Here is a 16,402-nt window from a genome sequence, read left to right on the forward strand (position 1 = left end):
TGTAGTGAAAGCTCTCAAAGAACATACCAAAATGCTTAATATCAAAATTAACAATCTCTTCAACTCTCCATCTCGCCATAGGAGTCGAAGGTTCTAACCATGGTTTAAAATTGCACAATATAGAGGCCCGCCTTTGCGCAATTTCCAATAAAAAACGCCTCGATGCTTACGCCTCGAGTTTTTTTTATGAGGCTTGCGGCTCAACTTGGGTGAGGCCCGCCTTGAGGGCTGCCTTGCTCATTGGATGAGGCTTACGCCCTCACGCTATAATATTAAAAACTTATATAAATCTTGAAGAAATGCCCACATTGGACTCTATAGAAGAAGAGAAAGGGGAGAGAGTGGCATCATAATGATGATTCAAATGAAGAAACCCTTAGTAACAGTGTGATGACTTAGGAGTTCTTATGTGATATGTAATTGCTATTGTTCTTGGAATTGGAATTATATGTTAATGAAAAGAATAACTGGGATTTAGGAAAGATAGACTTTTGAGTTGAACTATATTTCATGTAGTTTATTATTGGTGATATTTTGATTTCACTTCATATCTTTATGCTTTTTATGGTTTATATTATTCACTCATTAGTATATAAAAATTTATTATTTTATGTTTATCGCAATCTTTTGATTTTTGAGGCTTACGCCTCAAAAACACCTTGAGGCTTACGCCTCGCCTCACAAATGAAAAAACGCCCTCATACCCGAAACGCAATTTTAAACATTGATCTTGCTGTCTTTCTTCTTCTACTAATGATTCAAAGGTTTCCCTCAGATTTTTCAATAAATTACTATTTTGCTGTTCTCAATTGGAGTTGTGGACTGTTTTTGTTGTTTTACCAATAGTGTATAGATTTTACTATGAAATTTTCAAGTACTTTCTATCACCTTGCTACCCAAATAAAAATCAATCATTTTTTTGCTCATTAAAGATGACATCATGCATTCTATAAATTCTTTCCTCGAACCATCATTAGCTCATATCCTTTGACAACTTCAAGATAGCCAACACAAAGATACACTTCACAACACATGGTTCAATTTATCTTACTTGACGTGAGTATAGACTTTGCATCAAAATCTTTAGTACTAAAAAATTAGTTATTTTTCCACACTAAGTTTCTTTCGAATGCCATGAAATCAATTGCTAAAGAAGGGAATCTATTGATCAATACAAACAGCTTTAGGCCAAAAACTTTTTGGCAACCTTAACATTACTCAACATGCATCTATCTTCTCATGAAATGGCTTTGCTAAAATCTTTCTATAAACCCAATCTACCATGGACCATTCTTAATGTACAATTGCCATGCTCGCCTTGATCCTTGCAAAAAGCTTATGGATTCAATCAACACAAAATTATAGCAATTGTTTGTCCCAGTACATTCCACCATTGTGCAAGTTTGAATCTAAACAAGTTTCCTTCATTCTTTGAATTATTTGCAACGCCCCATTCTTGTGCTTCAAAAATGCGCCCATGGCTTTTTAGAATGATCATCAATTAGAGAGAAAAAATGCATGCCCCACTATGCAATTCTACAAAAAGGCCCCCAAAGATTCGACTGAATGGAGCCAAGAACTCCATCTTTCTTGAACATTGCAGATAAAAACATGAGCATCTTTTATTCCCTATAAATGTTTCAAAAAATCAAGATTGCCAATCTTATCACCACATGACAATCATTGTTTCACAAGTTCTTTAGGCCTCTTAGACTTTGTATGGCCAAGCCTCCTGTATTGTTGAAATAAATAAAAATCATCAAACCTTCCAATGATTGTTCTCCCAAATAGTGAATACGATCATATATTCAAAAAAAAAAAAGTGAATACAATCCATTATCAAGACTTTTTTTATTTTTTTATTTTTAATATCCATTATCAAGACTTACTTTCGTTAAAGCAAATAAACCTTTGTACATACTCAAGCTTCAATTTCACACGTGAGTCCATATCCAACTTTATCCAGTACTCCTAGTAAAATTAAATTTCTTTTGAACCCTGAGAGATACCTCAATTCTTCAAGTTGTGTTTCGGTGCCATTAAATTCTAATCTTCTTAATCCGTATAGTCTTGCAAATCTTATTGTTTCCAAGCATAGCAAAGCCGCCATCCAAATCTTTTAACTATTCAAAATTAAGATTTATTTGGGCACATTACAAAGGGCACACATAAGCAATGATATAGTCTTTGTTAGACTCAAATTCTGTGACGGTAACACCTTTGCACTTTTATTATCCCTCATTAGCAACCATATATTATTAGGATTCATTTCTCTTTTCAGCTATCATTCATCTTTCTTTCCGGACACATCTTCTTGAAGTGATCATCCTTATAACAAATGAAGCATGTTTTTTCTTGCACTTAACTTTGGATTTGATTGATGCTTATTATTGAAATCAAGTTTCTTTAATCTTCTACAAACCTTAGGCAACACAACATTGTCTTCCTTTGATTCTCCACCCTTTTGCAATTCATTTGAATTGAGAATTAATCTCACTTCTACCATAGAAAGAGTGATGTTCTCATATAACATAATATCTACAAAATGCTTATAGTTTTTTGGCTAAAAATTAAAGAGGATTATAACAAGATCCTCATCGTTTGATTTCAACTTAACATTTTTATAGATCAAAGCATGTTTTTGTTTAGTCATCCAAATGCTTCTTCATTCATATGGAATCATCCATTTACAAGGTGTAAAACCTCCTCTTGAAATAGAATCATTGGCAAAAGATTTCTCCAAGTATACTCAAGTTCTCCCAAACTTAAAATGTGATTGTTCCCACAAGCCTACTTCAAAACTTCATTTCAAAGTCCAGCAGAAAAATGTTGTGGCCTTCACTTTCAATGTCCTCGAAGCTTTGCATTAACCTATTATAATGCCTCATTCAAAGTTGTCACATTAAGGCCTTGGTAAACAAGTAAAGCCTTCATTTTCAATCACAAAGATTAAAAATCATTTTGTACCGTGAACTGCTAATCTCCAAATTGTCAACGCCATTCAATATTCCAATTATTATACACTAATACCATTTTTAAGAACAAGAAGAAATAGGTGAAGAATATCTTTCAAAAATTATTTACTGAAACCCTTGCCAAAATCATTTGTTTCTGCAATCCACGAGTTTCTTGCACTTCACCTACAACCTCCTACCTAAGGAATCAGTTTCTGGACAATAGTCCTTCCCAAAATTCACTTTCAAGATAGCGGCAAATCATCATGCCGACTGCAGCAACATATGAAGTAGGCAGAGACAACAGCCTTAAACGTGAAAGAAAAAACAAGAATAAACAAAAAATAGAATAGGTGAAGTAGGTAAGGCGATTAAAGTTTTTCTCTATTTCAAGACAAAAATTGAACAATATAGAAAGGACAAGAGAAAGAGGAAGAGAAAGAGACAAGAAAGAAAATTTGACTGGAATTTTTCAAAACTTGTAAACAAATCTAAGAAATCCTTGAGTATTTATATAATTGATACAAAAGGCACCACAAAAGAACACAACGAGACAAACAAGATTGTAAATAACTAACCTATGGCTATCCATTAATTAAAAGTTATTTAGTTAACAAAATTTACAAGAAACCAATAGCAAGGTATAAAATCACATTAGTCGATGAGATAAATACTATTAGGAATATTTAAATTTATCAATGATTTGAAATTTTTCCTTAAGAAAATATAATGTAAGATTACTGATAAGTTGAGGTTTGCATCAAAATTAGAGGGACATACTCAAACATTTTGGAAAAGTATTGTTACAAAATTGATATGGATGATATGACAAATAGAATTATGGGCCTTTTAGGGTGGCTATTGCTTTTTTTAAGGGGGTTGTAAATTTATTGTGGGGGATTAAACTTTTCTAAAAGCTAATGTGAACATTACAAATACTTTCTTCCTAAAAAACCAAACATCAACTTTCTTACAACAACCACATCTAGCAGATCTGATTTTAAAAGATTGGTTCCCATCATAAAAACTCTAAAAAGAAAGTAGTGGCCGAATAAAAAAATGGCAGCGGTTTATAAAACAAAGTAGTTAAAGATTGCCCAAAATAGACCCTTAAAAGAGTAATACTTATCATTTGAAAAGTAAGGACCAACAGAGAAACCAATTTAAGGATTGTTAACAAATTAAATAGAGTTTTAATATTATGCATCTTGTGACTAAACAATATTTGTTTTTAGATTATTTTATTTCATAAAGGTATTAAGTGAAAAAATTAGGATAAATTAAACTATAATTCACCTATAACATTGGATGAGGCTTTTGTTAGGAAACACTTGGATTTCCAAGTGTTTCTCACCAAAACCAAGTAGATCCAATGTAAAACTGCTGTCCACAGCAGAAATCAGCCAAGAAACAGTGGGAAAATAGCAAATCGGAGAGAAAACCGTGGAGAAAAGACTTGTATTTTTACTAATAGATGAAACAGAATAGAAAAGATACAATTGATCCTCAATTCGAGAGGAGGATCGATCTCTCCCAAATCTCTAGACGCCGCTAGAGCCCAAAGAAACCTAAATCTAAGAGATCTCAAATTTCAGCCAAATTCAAGATGCCCAAACCCTAGCCAAATCAATTATTTAATGCATACAATTCAAAAGGAATTCCCTAAACAGTCCCTGCAATCAATTTCCCTCCTAAACTTCCTCAAATTTCCTTCCCGAAACCGTCCCGCAAGACGTGCGTCTCGCGTGCGGCTTCCGCCCAGGCGGAGCTGTTTCGCGATTTTGCCCGTGAACCGGTCCCGCCTGGACCGGCTGGACCGGTCTAACAGCTTTATACATAGCATTAGACATTTAGGGACATTAGGACATTAGAATCTATCTAATTGGACTCATATATGGTTAAGTTGATCAAATCAAAGAAATGATTTTCATGAGTATTTGTTAGAGAATATTTTAGATGTAGAAAATGATTTGTAATTATAATCCAAAGCTACATATGATAATTTTGAATATGAACCTACATCTATAATAGCCTATGTTCATAATCTTGAATATATGCTTGGTCAATAGTCAAATTTGAAATTGATATAGAGCATGGAATCAATTCTGAATTAGAACTTCTGCTGGGAATTGAGTTTATATTGATTGTAAAACTAAAAAAATATAAATTAATTGAGAATTTTGAGAATATAATTTTGCATGAATTAAATGTTGAAATTAGCCTTGATTTGAATGATAAAGCTGATATTAATTTTTTCTTTGATTTTTGTATACCAAATTCATTAAAGAAATCTTATAGAAAAAGTTATGACAAAATTTCAAGAAATTTATTAGTAAGTAATGCATTAAAAGAAATTTAAATTTCATTCTCTTGGTAAATAATAAAAGTGTATAATTTATCAAAACTCATATTTAGATTATTTAGATTAATTTTCTTGAAGAGGTTATGCATCCACATATAAATATCATAATTGCACGGTATGTATGTGTTTAGTTTATTTATCATCTCATATTCTATGAATTAGTTTTAAGTCAATGATAGTATTTTAAGTACTCATATTAATTTCTTAGCATTTCATTGTTTACCTCAATCATTTGAATGATTTTCTAGCTTGCATAAGAATATTCACAAAAAAAAGGGTTAACTATGAAAATTATAGCTCTATTGTTGATGTGAAAAGAAGACATGCAGAATTTAAATTTGATGATGAAGTCAAGGTGTATTTAAATTTAAAAAGGCCTCCATTAAGAAATTTTTTTAAGAAATTAAAAGCACGAAAGGTTATGACTGTTTAAATTTTTGCAACTCATTTGAACTAATGCCTAAAATTGAAAATTCTAATATTAATTCAAGTGAATCTGATTGACTTATTTCCGATGTGATGAGAAGTATACTCCAGGACACAGGTGTAGGGATCAAACTTTTCAGGTTCTCACCGTCTGTGATGATGAGGAAACTGAGATAGGTGAGAGAGAGATGGATGATAAGTTGCATCTGGATGTGGAGGAGGTCTCCCTGAATTAAGAAGTAGGATTCACTTCAAATTATACGATGAAGGTAAAGGGGGAACTAGCTGTCAGGTTGGGTCGACTACCTCCTCTAAGTAAACCAGGGATCATGATGGCCCAGGACGACGAAACCATGAGATCTTGATCGGGTCCATCATCCATTCCCCCACCATTTGCTTTAAGTGTAAGATGGTGAAATTTCTAATTTAAAATATTAAATTTCCAATTCTTAAATCCATGCTATCCATGTTTGATATTTGATGAGCATACCCTTGTATTTTTCATGCATGGGTAAGGGAAATAAACAAAATTAGCAAAAGCCTTTTAAACCCAATAGTTGGAGCCAATAATTCCTAACTTGTAAGTTTATAATCCCTTTAAACTTTCTTTTCCAAAAACAATCATAATATATTTGAGTTAAACTGTGATCAAATGATTAAATTCATACCATAACTTAAAGGTAAAAGCTAGAGATCAAAATCTAATGGTTTAATTTACATGATCTATGCATTTTTATTACAATTTCATTAGGTTCCAAATCATGTTGCATGGGGCATGCTATGTTGTAGCATAAGTTAACTAAGTTTTGACTATACTTCAATAATAAACTTGGAGACTATGATCAATTAGACTTTACCAAGCTAATTAGAGATCAATTAGACTTTACGAAGCTAGTTAGTCAAAGATCAATGAGACTATGATCAATTAAGAAATTATGATGTTTTATAAGCTTTATTGGGGCTAGATAAAAGTTAATTAACACAAACTGCTTCATTAAAACTTAGTTTAAATAGGATAATTATTGATCCATTGGACTTTATTAGTTAATCAGTCAAAGATTGATGCGACTAAATTTAATTATCAATTAACAAAAGATTAAGATGCTAACTTAAATTAACAAGAATCCTGATGAGGTAAAATTGTGTTTGATAAGATAGATTTAGTGTAAACTAGACTTGATTTAAACTAATAAGTAAAAAGGTAATCATTTAATAGAATAATTTGCAATTTATATGAGGTTAATAACTAAGCTAAATAAAAAGAATTATGTTTAATTAAGTCAATTGGAACTTAATTTGTCAAGAAGTGATTAATTGAAGTAATCAAGCTTATCAATCACTAATTTAGTATGGTATTTAATTAAAATAACTAGCAATTAATGAATTACAAGGATGTAGATCTTATTATGACTTGGTAGCTTGAATTTTTATTGAACAATTAGATTTCAATGAGCAGAACGAGACTTGCATTAGCTTGAATTTAGTAAGTTCGTACCAAGGTTGGATTTGGCAAATCCATTAAATTAGGTGAACGAGGATTTACACAATCTCCTTATCAATAAACTCCTTAGATGTTTATTTCTAGATCCTAAACATCATTTTTAACATCAAAATCCCAAGTAACAAACAAAAAACGTAATTGCATAATTTTTTTTTTTTGGAAATTTTGAAAACCATAAACAGACAAAGTGAATTGTGAACCAGATGACGTATATTAATATACTGCAATAACCCAAGTGCAATTTTCCCTTTCACAAAAGATAGCTTGGAAACTATACAATCCCAAGACAAAAGCATACCATGATTAATAGATGAGAAGTGCATGGCACCTTTATTTCTGATGAACTGACCAAAATAAATGTAACACACAACTATTATATACATCCCCTAGTCAGCTAAGTGTCGTAGTCACCAGAGCAAAAATAGAAAACATTTCTAGCATATAGCAATTCATTTAAAAGCAATGACAAAGAAGGCATATCTTAACAGGTCCCAAAAGAATATCAAACTATCAGACAGGGCATATCAAAATCTAACGACAAGACGAGACAAAAAAATTATGAAAACGGACACAGCATAACAAAAAGGAATAAAGAAAAACCAGCACCTTCAAAAAGCGGCCCCTTTTATTTTCACCAACGTCAAAGTAAAACACCTAATCATCAAAACCGGAGAACACACATCAGATATCCCAGCAACAGAAAAACCAAAGGTAAAATAAATAAAAATCCTAGAGCACAGGGAAAGATTTAAACCTTGGTGTCAAGCTTTAGCTCCTTGCTGAATATGTCACGCTCATCCGTGTTGACGTAGTAGTTGAAGAGATCCAGGAACCATACAATACCGTTGACAGGGACAATGATGGTTGATCTTGTCGCCGAGGTCTTCTCCGAGATCTTGAGGTACCGACCCCGGGGATTCTCCTTCAGATCAAAATAGAAAAGCTTGTGCTCGAACTGCAGCGTCTTGCACATCAGCTCCATGTCTCCACCTCCCGCCGCCCCATCCATCTTTCCCTTTATTCACAGCCAGCAAACTGGTAACAGAGTAAGTAAAGGAAAACCCTAACCCCACCTCAATGGAAACCCCACGGGTAAGAAGTCGGGGGGGTTAATTCGGGAAGGAGGCACACAAGTGGCGGAGAACGAAGGGGATGGAGTGCGAATTAGGGTTGGGCTTATGTCTAAAGGAGGAAGGCGGCTTGAGGAATGGCGCCATGAAGTTTGACCGGAGGCCATTGTTCGCACTCGTTTCGGCCCTTTTTAACGACCTCGCCCTCTGTCACCCGTTCCTCTGCCCGTCTTTCTCTCTCTACCGAACAAATCGGCAGCAAAATTTTTCCACCGCGAGATGGCGATTTCTTATGTTTTTCACCGCCTTCCTCTGCTGGCTTCCGCTGGTAAAAGTAGTTAACAATGCGGCCGGGGTAACCTTCGCGGCAACTAAACTGTTAATATTGGGCTTCTGAAAGCACATTTACATATATTATTGGACCTTATCATTGGGAAATATAATGATTCTAATAGGAGAGCCCAATGTATAGGAAACAAAATGAAAATAAATCTTAAAATTATTAAATATATAAATAATTAATTAAATTTATTCTGCCTTTTTTAAAATAAATTAAATTACTTTTTGTTTCATCTTAATCAAATCGATACTAACAAGTGATAGTTTCACATGTTCATTTTGTTACTTCTTAAATATGATATTGCATTTCATTATGACTTTTAATTTAAAAAATTTGGATTAAATATGAATACTTTTGAATCTATTTGGATGAAATCAATTTGAAAATATTTTGCATAATTCAATTGGGGCATATTTGAAGAATTTCATCTAAAATTTAAAATTTTTAGTATAATTTTGAACGAAGCATTAGAGCTCGCCTAAAATTTATAGATTTTAAACCGTTTTACTTTAAATCTTAAACAATCATTAGAAATCTCCTAAAATTTCATCACTAAGACTTATAAAATTGCATTAGAATTCTTCACAGATGGACGAGAGCCCAAAGTAGTAGCATTATCCACTTTCAATGATCTACCAAACAACAACCCCAAGTCATGAAGGATACGAGGGGAGAAGAAGTGAGGGCGCAAGTTGGGAAAAGATATCCAAATGGGAATAATGGGAGATTCGGCACCAATATCGTCTAAGGGAGACAATTTGGTAAGTTTCATGAAGCAATTATAAACCAAATATGATCTATGACAAAAAAACTCTACTATAATCAAGATCATTTTCCAAGTTGATAAGATCATGAGATCGATCCAACAAAGTAACCAAGAATTCACCATTAAACTTAAGGTTGAAAAAAAAAATCTCTTAATCGAGGCAAGACTAAGACAGCGAGATGGCAAAAAACAAACTAAAGCAAACTTAAAAGGCTCGGCTAGGGCAAAAAATTCCTCATCTGAAACCCACAAAGCAGGTAAACCACAAAAAGTTGTATGCTTAAGGTCGAGTTAACAACTAGAAGAAGAAGACCCAGATAATGCATCAAGGAACGAACGGGATTTAGTAGATCATGCTAAACAATCAGGATTGACGAGTCGATTCACCTCCATTCCGACAAAGGACGAACCAACAATAAAAACATAGAAAGAAAATGAAGAATAAGGGAAGAGAACTCCCCTCGGCGCGAACAAACGACCATGGGAGACGGCTCTAGGCGCGAGAGCGACGGCAAGAGGCTACAGGGCGAAGCCCTAGTACACCCCAGAAACATTGAGAGTAAAAAATAGGGCTCCCACCATTCTTATGCTTATCGATGGCTATAAATAAGCCTCTTTCGAGATATTAAGGCATTAAGAAATATGTGAGATCTACTCGAAGATAAGGCTTTTTTTTTTCCTATTGATTCTATCATTAGTTTTGGAGAGATTATTCTGCGCGGTGTTCGAACGCATCCGGAGGTCAATTTAGATGCGCCACATCATCCAATGCACTGTTCATTGGGTGATGTGGCACATCTGGATTAGCCTCCTGACGCATCCATATATCGCACGTAATAATTTTTCATAATTTTGATCCCTTTTCCTACTTTCTACCAAGAGCTATAGACAACTATAATTATCTACATTGCAAAATATTAATTTTTTTCCAACATTTTTGTGATGTGTTTGATCCATGATCTAATACTTGCACCAATTGCTAGCAAAGTTGACTGAGGAAAGATAATATGAGTATAAAGCTTCGAAGAGGACAAAAGATTTGAGATTTAAGTTTCGTTTGTGATGGCTTTCTTACTACTTCTTAAAGCAGTTTTTTAGAATGAAAGTTTAAGTTTTTTTACTAAAACATTGCTTCAGGAAGCAGTAAGAAAGTCGTCACAAACAAAACCTTAGGTTGAGCCTCATGAATCCATGAAAGAGTATGTACTAACACAAAAGAAGAAATCAATAATTAAGTTATCGGTAAATGTTTTCAGATCTCAATATATATCTTACTATGAATATAGGCTTACTAATCGCTCTAAAGTATATCTCAATAATCTTATGTACACTAATAGAATTAGCTCTTAAACATAGATCTCCAATGATAAAAAATATAAAAAGTAATTAATCAAAACTCAAAATATATTGCTCGCAATCTTTGTAAGCATAGAGAGACTATTATATGCGGAGTCTGGACCTAAAGAATCATTCGGTTGTGTGACTGTGAAAAGTAAAAGCACAGTTATTGTGCATAACTGTGCTTTTACTGTTCAGTGTTCACAGTCACTAAACCGAACGGTTATCTAGATCCGGAGTTCACGTGTAATAATCTCTCGTAAGCATGAGATAACAAAACAACAAGGAGAAACATGGATCTTTAAATAATATTTAGCCAAATATGAGGAAATGTAAATATTTATGAACAAATTGAGCACAAAAAACCAATCCAGGAAAAGTAGAATGAAAATAATAATAATAATCCAGTAGCACAAAACAAAGTTTAACTTTACGAACCACAACTGTATCATTTGTGAACTTTCTCGGGGCTGATTTGGTTGCTTTTGAAAATATATAAATTTATTAGATTATTTTTATTCAAGTTAATGTATGTATGTTGAGCTATACGAATATTTTTAGACTTCTTTTGATGATTTTATTTTCATATAAAAAATGAGGGAAAGAATATCATAAATTTTTAGAACAAGTTTTATATCTACAAGCAACCAAAAGAGCCCCAATTTGAATAAGGAATCTGGTAATCTACTTGCCAAGGGAATTTATAAGAAAAATAAAGTTTCATTATGGTTTTTCTCTCTTTTTTAAAGATTATATGAAGAAAGCATTTGTTAGATCTATATGGTGCTAATTTTGTGTGGAATTTGATTGGGTCGATCAATGAGGTTGTATAATTGATTCAGACCTCAATTTTGTCGGTAATGCTCTTCGAAGGTTGCAGGGGGATCTTCCTCAACTTGGATTCGAGGGCTTGTCCCATGAAAAAAAAAAAAAACGTCCCCATACAAATCATATAACATTGCGGTGTTATACACTTGTGCTGTCTTGGAGACATAAAACGGAGTGCCATTATGCTCCAAACGTCGGCGTTGCAGCGCTACTAGTCTAACTGGAGACAAAGAGTGAAGCACCACAGCTTTTCGAGCCAGGTTAGACAATTTTCTCTCATTTTTTTCATGTTTACTCAAAGACTTGCGTCTCTTGGGGTGATTTTACGTTTGTCTATTTGTCAGTTATCTAGGAGAACGGTGCAAGAATGAAGAGAGACAACAAGAGAGAGAGAGAAATATATTTCTACAATTTCTCTCAATTTTCAGAATGGATTTCTTGGTATGAAGTGGCTTCATGGATTTATCCCAACTTTGAATTTTTCTACGTTAAACCTGTTGTTATTTCTTATCCACTGTATTTTCTATTCATTGTTTTCGCTATGTGGTTTTACTTCCCCAAAATACGGCTCCCATAAACTAACACAATTTAATTTGAGGCTAAAAGTAACATGGCATCATTAATTAAAACTATGACATAATCTTTCGTTGGAGATTCTATGTGAAGGAATGATGAGAAAGTTCTATCAATCATAATAAAAGTTATGCATAGAGGGAGATCTTACAATGACAAAGTTATGAAAAGAACAAAAGGAAAGGAGGGTAGCAAACCAAAGAAGCAGCACCAGAAAATGATTAAACAAAGTTCCTTCCTAATCTTTGCTATAAGAATCATCAAAGATCTTTGAAAATAATATTAAATATCATCCGTTTGCATCATTCTATTTTTTTTATTCATTGTTTGTCTGCTATGTAAACAGGAACAAATATCTTAAAAGATTTTCTTCTTTTTTTTCTTCTTTATATCATTTTATGAAAGCAAAAGATATCTGCTTAGTCTATCTCCAACCAAACAACATTCTCCGATTTGCAGTAGTCATAACTGTCCAACGGAACAACAAATTGAATGTCCTTTTAAACAATTTGACGTCAATATCGGCGTCGCACTGCTCACAACGAAGGAAAAATGCAAAATTCGTTTCTGTTTGGCGTTGGGATGGGGACTTGCAGCAACTACAAAGAGGCGATATGCGAATGACTTTTAGTTTGATTGGAAACAGAACACAGCTCTTGTCACGACCCGACCCGATCCTGATTTCGTCCAGACGAACCATACAGCCAAACATGATTTTCTCTGCACAACCTGTACCGATCGTCCCGGACGATCCGACTTCGTCCGGACGAACCTGGAGCAAAAACTGATATTACAGCTCTCCTCCAACGTTAATAAGCAGCATTTAATAAAATAGCATCGCTTACAAAAAAAAGAAAACAGCAGCTCTCAGAAAACATCAATAAGCAATTATCAAAATCAGTCTATCACATTCTCCAATATCTATTCGACTAATGTTTTGTAATGGTGTACTCTAATGCAATGTTGATATATATTTGTCACTAAGGCTTCGTTTGAGACGATTTTTTTATTTTATTAAAATTCTATTTTAAAAAGTAATAAAAAGTCATCTCAAACGAAGCCTAAATATTATTACAAAACAATTGCTAGGGTTTTGCCTCTTCTTGAGCCAGAGGCTTCCCAGTTTTACGATTTTTTTATGATCTATTGATGCCAAATTTTGATGATGATGAAGAATGCTATGGGTGCTTCAGAGGGACCTTAGGATGGTCATCGTGGCAACCAGTAGGAGTCTTAGGTTTCGTTTATGATGACTTTCTTATGACTTTTTAAAGCAGCTTTTCAGTAAAAAATTAAAATTAAAATTTTTGTACTAAAAACTATTCTAAGAAGCAATAAAAAGCCATCCCAAATGAAGCCTTAGATTGCCCATTTGGCAACCTGGGGGCTACATTAATTCGTACAAGCACGTAATCTGGGTTTAATTTTTTGGGGCATTCTGAGTCATGAATTTGTATTCCAGAGGCCCTTTTGGCCTTTGTAGTTTCCTTTTGGTGTTAGATTGGTTTGTACCTTTCTTTCACTGATTTCTCTTCTCCCATTTTTGAAGCTGTATTTTGCTTTTATTCTTTTGGGTTGTAATTTTTCATTATATGGATGAAATGATGTTGGGTTATGCCCTTAATTTTCCCAAAAAAATATTTGCAATGAATGGTTGGGATGTTCCTTATCCTGAACCAAAAAAGGGTTGATTAGACGGCGTGGACAAATAGAAACTAAAGGTGATTGAAACTATCCTTGTTTTTTAATGTAAAGGGGTGTGTAAAAAAATCCAGAATAGAGGTGGAAACAAATTAGTCTGAGTCGAGTCGAGTAAAAATCAAGCTATGTTTATTTAGTTTTAACTATGCTCGAGCTCGGCTCGTTAAAAAGTTTATCGACTCAAGCTCGATTGAAAAGCTCGAGCTTGACTCGATTATTTAGTTTTGCATTAACATTTTTATTTTTTTAGGATTTTATTTTTAATATAGAATTAATTAAAAAGATTAAAATATATTATGTAATAGTAATTTAAATTCATTTTAAATATATATTTTTTAAATTAATCGAGCAGCTCAACGAGTTTATGAGTTGAGCAAGACTGAGCTCTACCTAAGTATATGCAAGAGCTCGAACTTGTGGCTTGATAAACTTGACTCGTGAGCTCGTTAACGAGTCGAGCTCGAACTAACTCGGCTCACTTACACCCAACTCTCACTTGTAATCTGACTGATGTTGCAACCCATTACATTAAAAGGAAAAATACAACCTATAATTAAAAATATACATTTTAAATATAAATTTGTTTGAATATATATATCATCATATAATTATATAGTTTTATTCCTCAACTAATAATCTCCCATTATATTTCGATCTCATTATAATTGACTTAAGCATTCATGTGTCAAATAAATAAAGTCACCACACAATCACATGAAGCCTCAAGGCATCCCTTCAACCACCACCTGCCATGCTTTTACACTTGTTATACTCAAAGTAGATATAGCTCTCTCTCTCGCTCTCTCTGCCCACAAATCCTTTTCCCTCATGTGAACTATACTAATTATCCACCTCTTCATTCACTTCCTTCACGTTCTGAAATAAAATCACCATCCCTCTCTTATACCACCCCAAGCCTCACCTGTCCATCCATCACTTCCACCACACACCAATGAAGGATCTGTCCTTCTTCATCCTCAAGAACTCTCTTTCTGCCAAGATGAAGAAAGGCATCCAAAGCTTCTGCAACAACAACGCATCAACCTCCACACTTTGCCAAAGCAGCAACAAAGGCAGTGAAGAGACCCGAAAGTCACGAACTTTAGAAGAGATGATAGTGCAACTCGAAATCGAGGAAGAAGAGGCAAGGAGATCCAAGCTAGACGATCTCCAAGATGTCCCCAGGAGAATGTCATGTGTCGATAGCATAGACATCATGAAATCTGCAAGAAATGCTCTTAATCAATATCCCAGATTCTCATTAGATGGCAGAGACGCTATGTACCGATCTTCCTTCAGAAATTTTGTGGACGGAAGGAAGTCATTTTGCGGCGGCGGCAGCAGAACTCGAATGCCGCCGACGTTGGCAGGGGAGAGAGTGGTTTGGTGCAAGCCAGGAGTGGTGGCAAAGCTGATGGGATTGGATGCGGTTCCTGTGCCTGTGGGGAGAGAAGGTGGGAGGTTCAATAATGGAGGTTTTTTGAGCAAGAAGGAGAATTTAAGGAGGATGGGGAAGTTGGAGCTGGAGAAGGAGCGGATAAGTTTGAATCTGAAGAGCAGGAAGGGGATGAGCAGAGAAGATTTGGATAGGTGCTTGGGACTGGAATCAGTTCATGTTCATTCATTTGTGGGTAAAACTGATTGGCAGATTAGGAGGACTCAATAGGTTTTTGTTAACTTTGGCTATCTAAGTGTGTATTAACAGAGTCTCAGAAACAAATATGGAAAAATTTGTATGATCTTCGGGTATTCAGATTACTGCATTGCATTATAGAACATGTTTAAGTTGATTTCTTATTCAATTGTAAGAGAAACTTTTATTCATGGAAAAAGACTCATCAAGCGACAAGTTTTATCTGAACTCCTTAAGAGTATTGCAAATTCTTTTGATAAAATGGTAGCTTGGAAAAATGATTATACACAGATAGAGAAGAAGTTTCTGCCAAAATTTCAAGAAAATTGCGAAGTTGTTCGATAAAATCAAAGCAAAAGAATCGGAGAACAAAACAAGCAATATGGGGATAACTGAATTGTATGCATGAGTAAATTTCTTAATCCAGATGTTCATTAGGCAAAGCAAAGTTGCTTATCATTTCAATATTCTAAGGCTTCATTTTGGACAGTTCTTTTAGTATTTTAAGCAGTTTTTTATCACAAATTTTTTTATTTGAAAAATTTATACTAGAAAGCAGTTTTATAAAGCATGAGAAAGTTGTCTCAAATGAAGCCTAAGAGCGGCTTTTTTATTGCTTTCAAAAGCAGTTTATTTGTACAAAATTTTTTAAAAGTTAGGCTTTATTTGTGATGACTTTATTACTGCTTTTTGAAATGTTTTTTAGTATAAATTTTTTAAACTAAAAATTTTTATACTAAAAAGTTACTTTTGAAAGCATTAAGAAAGCTATCACAAATAAAACCTAAGGCTTTGTTTGGGACGGCTTTCATATCGCATCTTGAAGCGGCTTTCTAGTACAAAAACTTTAATTTTTGTACTTAAAAACCGTTTCAATAAGCAATAAGAAAGCCGTCCCCAAATGAAGCTT

The 16,402-nt window shown here is 34.0% G+C and overlaps 2 protein-coding genes across 3 annotated transcripts in view; one reads left to right on the forward strand and one right to left on the reverse strand.

Annotated features, from left to right (window-relative positions):
• The window catches only part of LOC110108397 (transcription factor Pur-alpha 1), a 29,127-nt gene extending 20,571 nt beyond the window's left edge, over positions 1-8,556 (reverse strand). The window contains exons 1-2 of one of the 2 annotated variants that reach the window (XM_028700348.1): positions 7,998-8,556; positions 7,850-7,897 (exon numbers count right to left, since the gene is read on the reverse strand). In XM_028700348.1, the coding sequence (XP_028556181.1) occupies positions 7,850-7,897; positions 7,998-8,252 (303 nt within the window). In that variant the 5' untranslated portion in view covers positions 8,253-8,556. The remainder of the gene's footprint in view (positions 1-7,849; positions 7,898-7,997) is intronic. The other variant, XM_020839026.2, reaches the window with a different exon arrangement.
• Positions 8,557-14,604: 6,048 nt separating this feature from the next.
• LOC110108404 lies at positions 14,605-15,911 on the forward strand. The gene has a single exon (XM_020839033.2). The coding sequence runs from the start codon at positions 14,812-14,814 to the stop codon at positions 15,523-15,525; it is 714 nt and encodes a 237-aa protein (XP_020694692.1). The 5' UTR covers positions 14,605-14,811; the 3' UTR covers positions 15,526-15,911.
• The last annotated feature ends 491 nt before the right edge of the window (positions 15,912-16,402 follow it).

The sequence above is a fragment of the Dendrobium catenatum genome, unplaced genomic scaffold (assembly GCF_001605985.2).
Source record: "Dendrobium catenatum unplaced genomic scaffold, ASM160598v2 fragScaff_scaffold_1490, whole genome shotgun sequence".
Classification (NCBI taxonomy): Eukaryota; Viridiplantae; Streptophyta; class Magnoliopsida; order Asparagales; family Orchidaceae; genus Dendrobium; species Dendrobium catenatum.

Excerpts from the sequence above, each read along its gene's own strand:
- LOC110108404 (XM_020839033.2), top strand. The coding sequence starts at position 14,812 with ATGAAGGATCTGTCCTTCTTCATCCTCAAGAACTCTCTTTCTGCCAAG.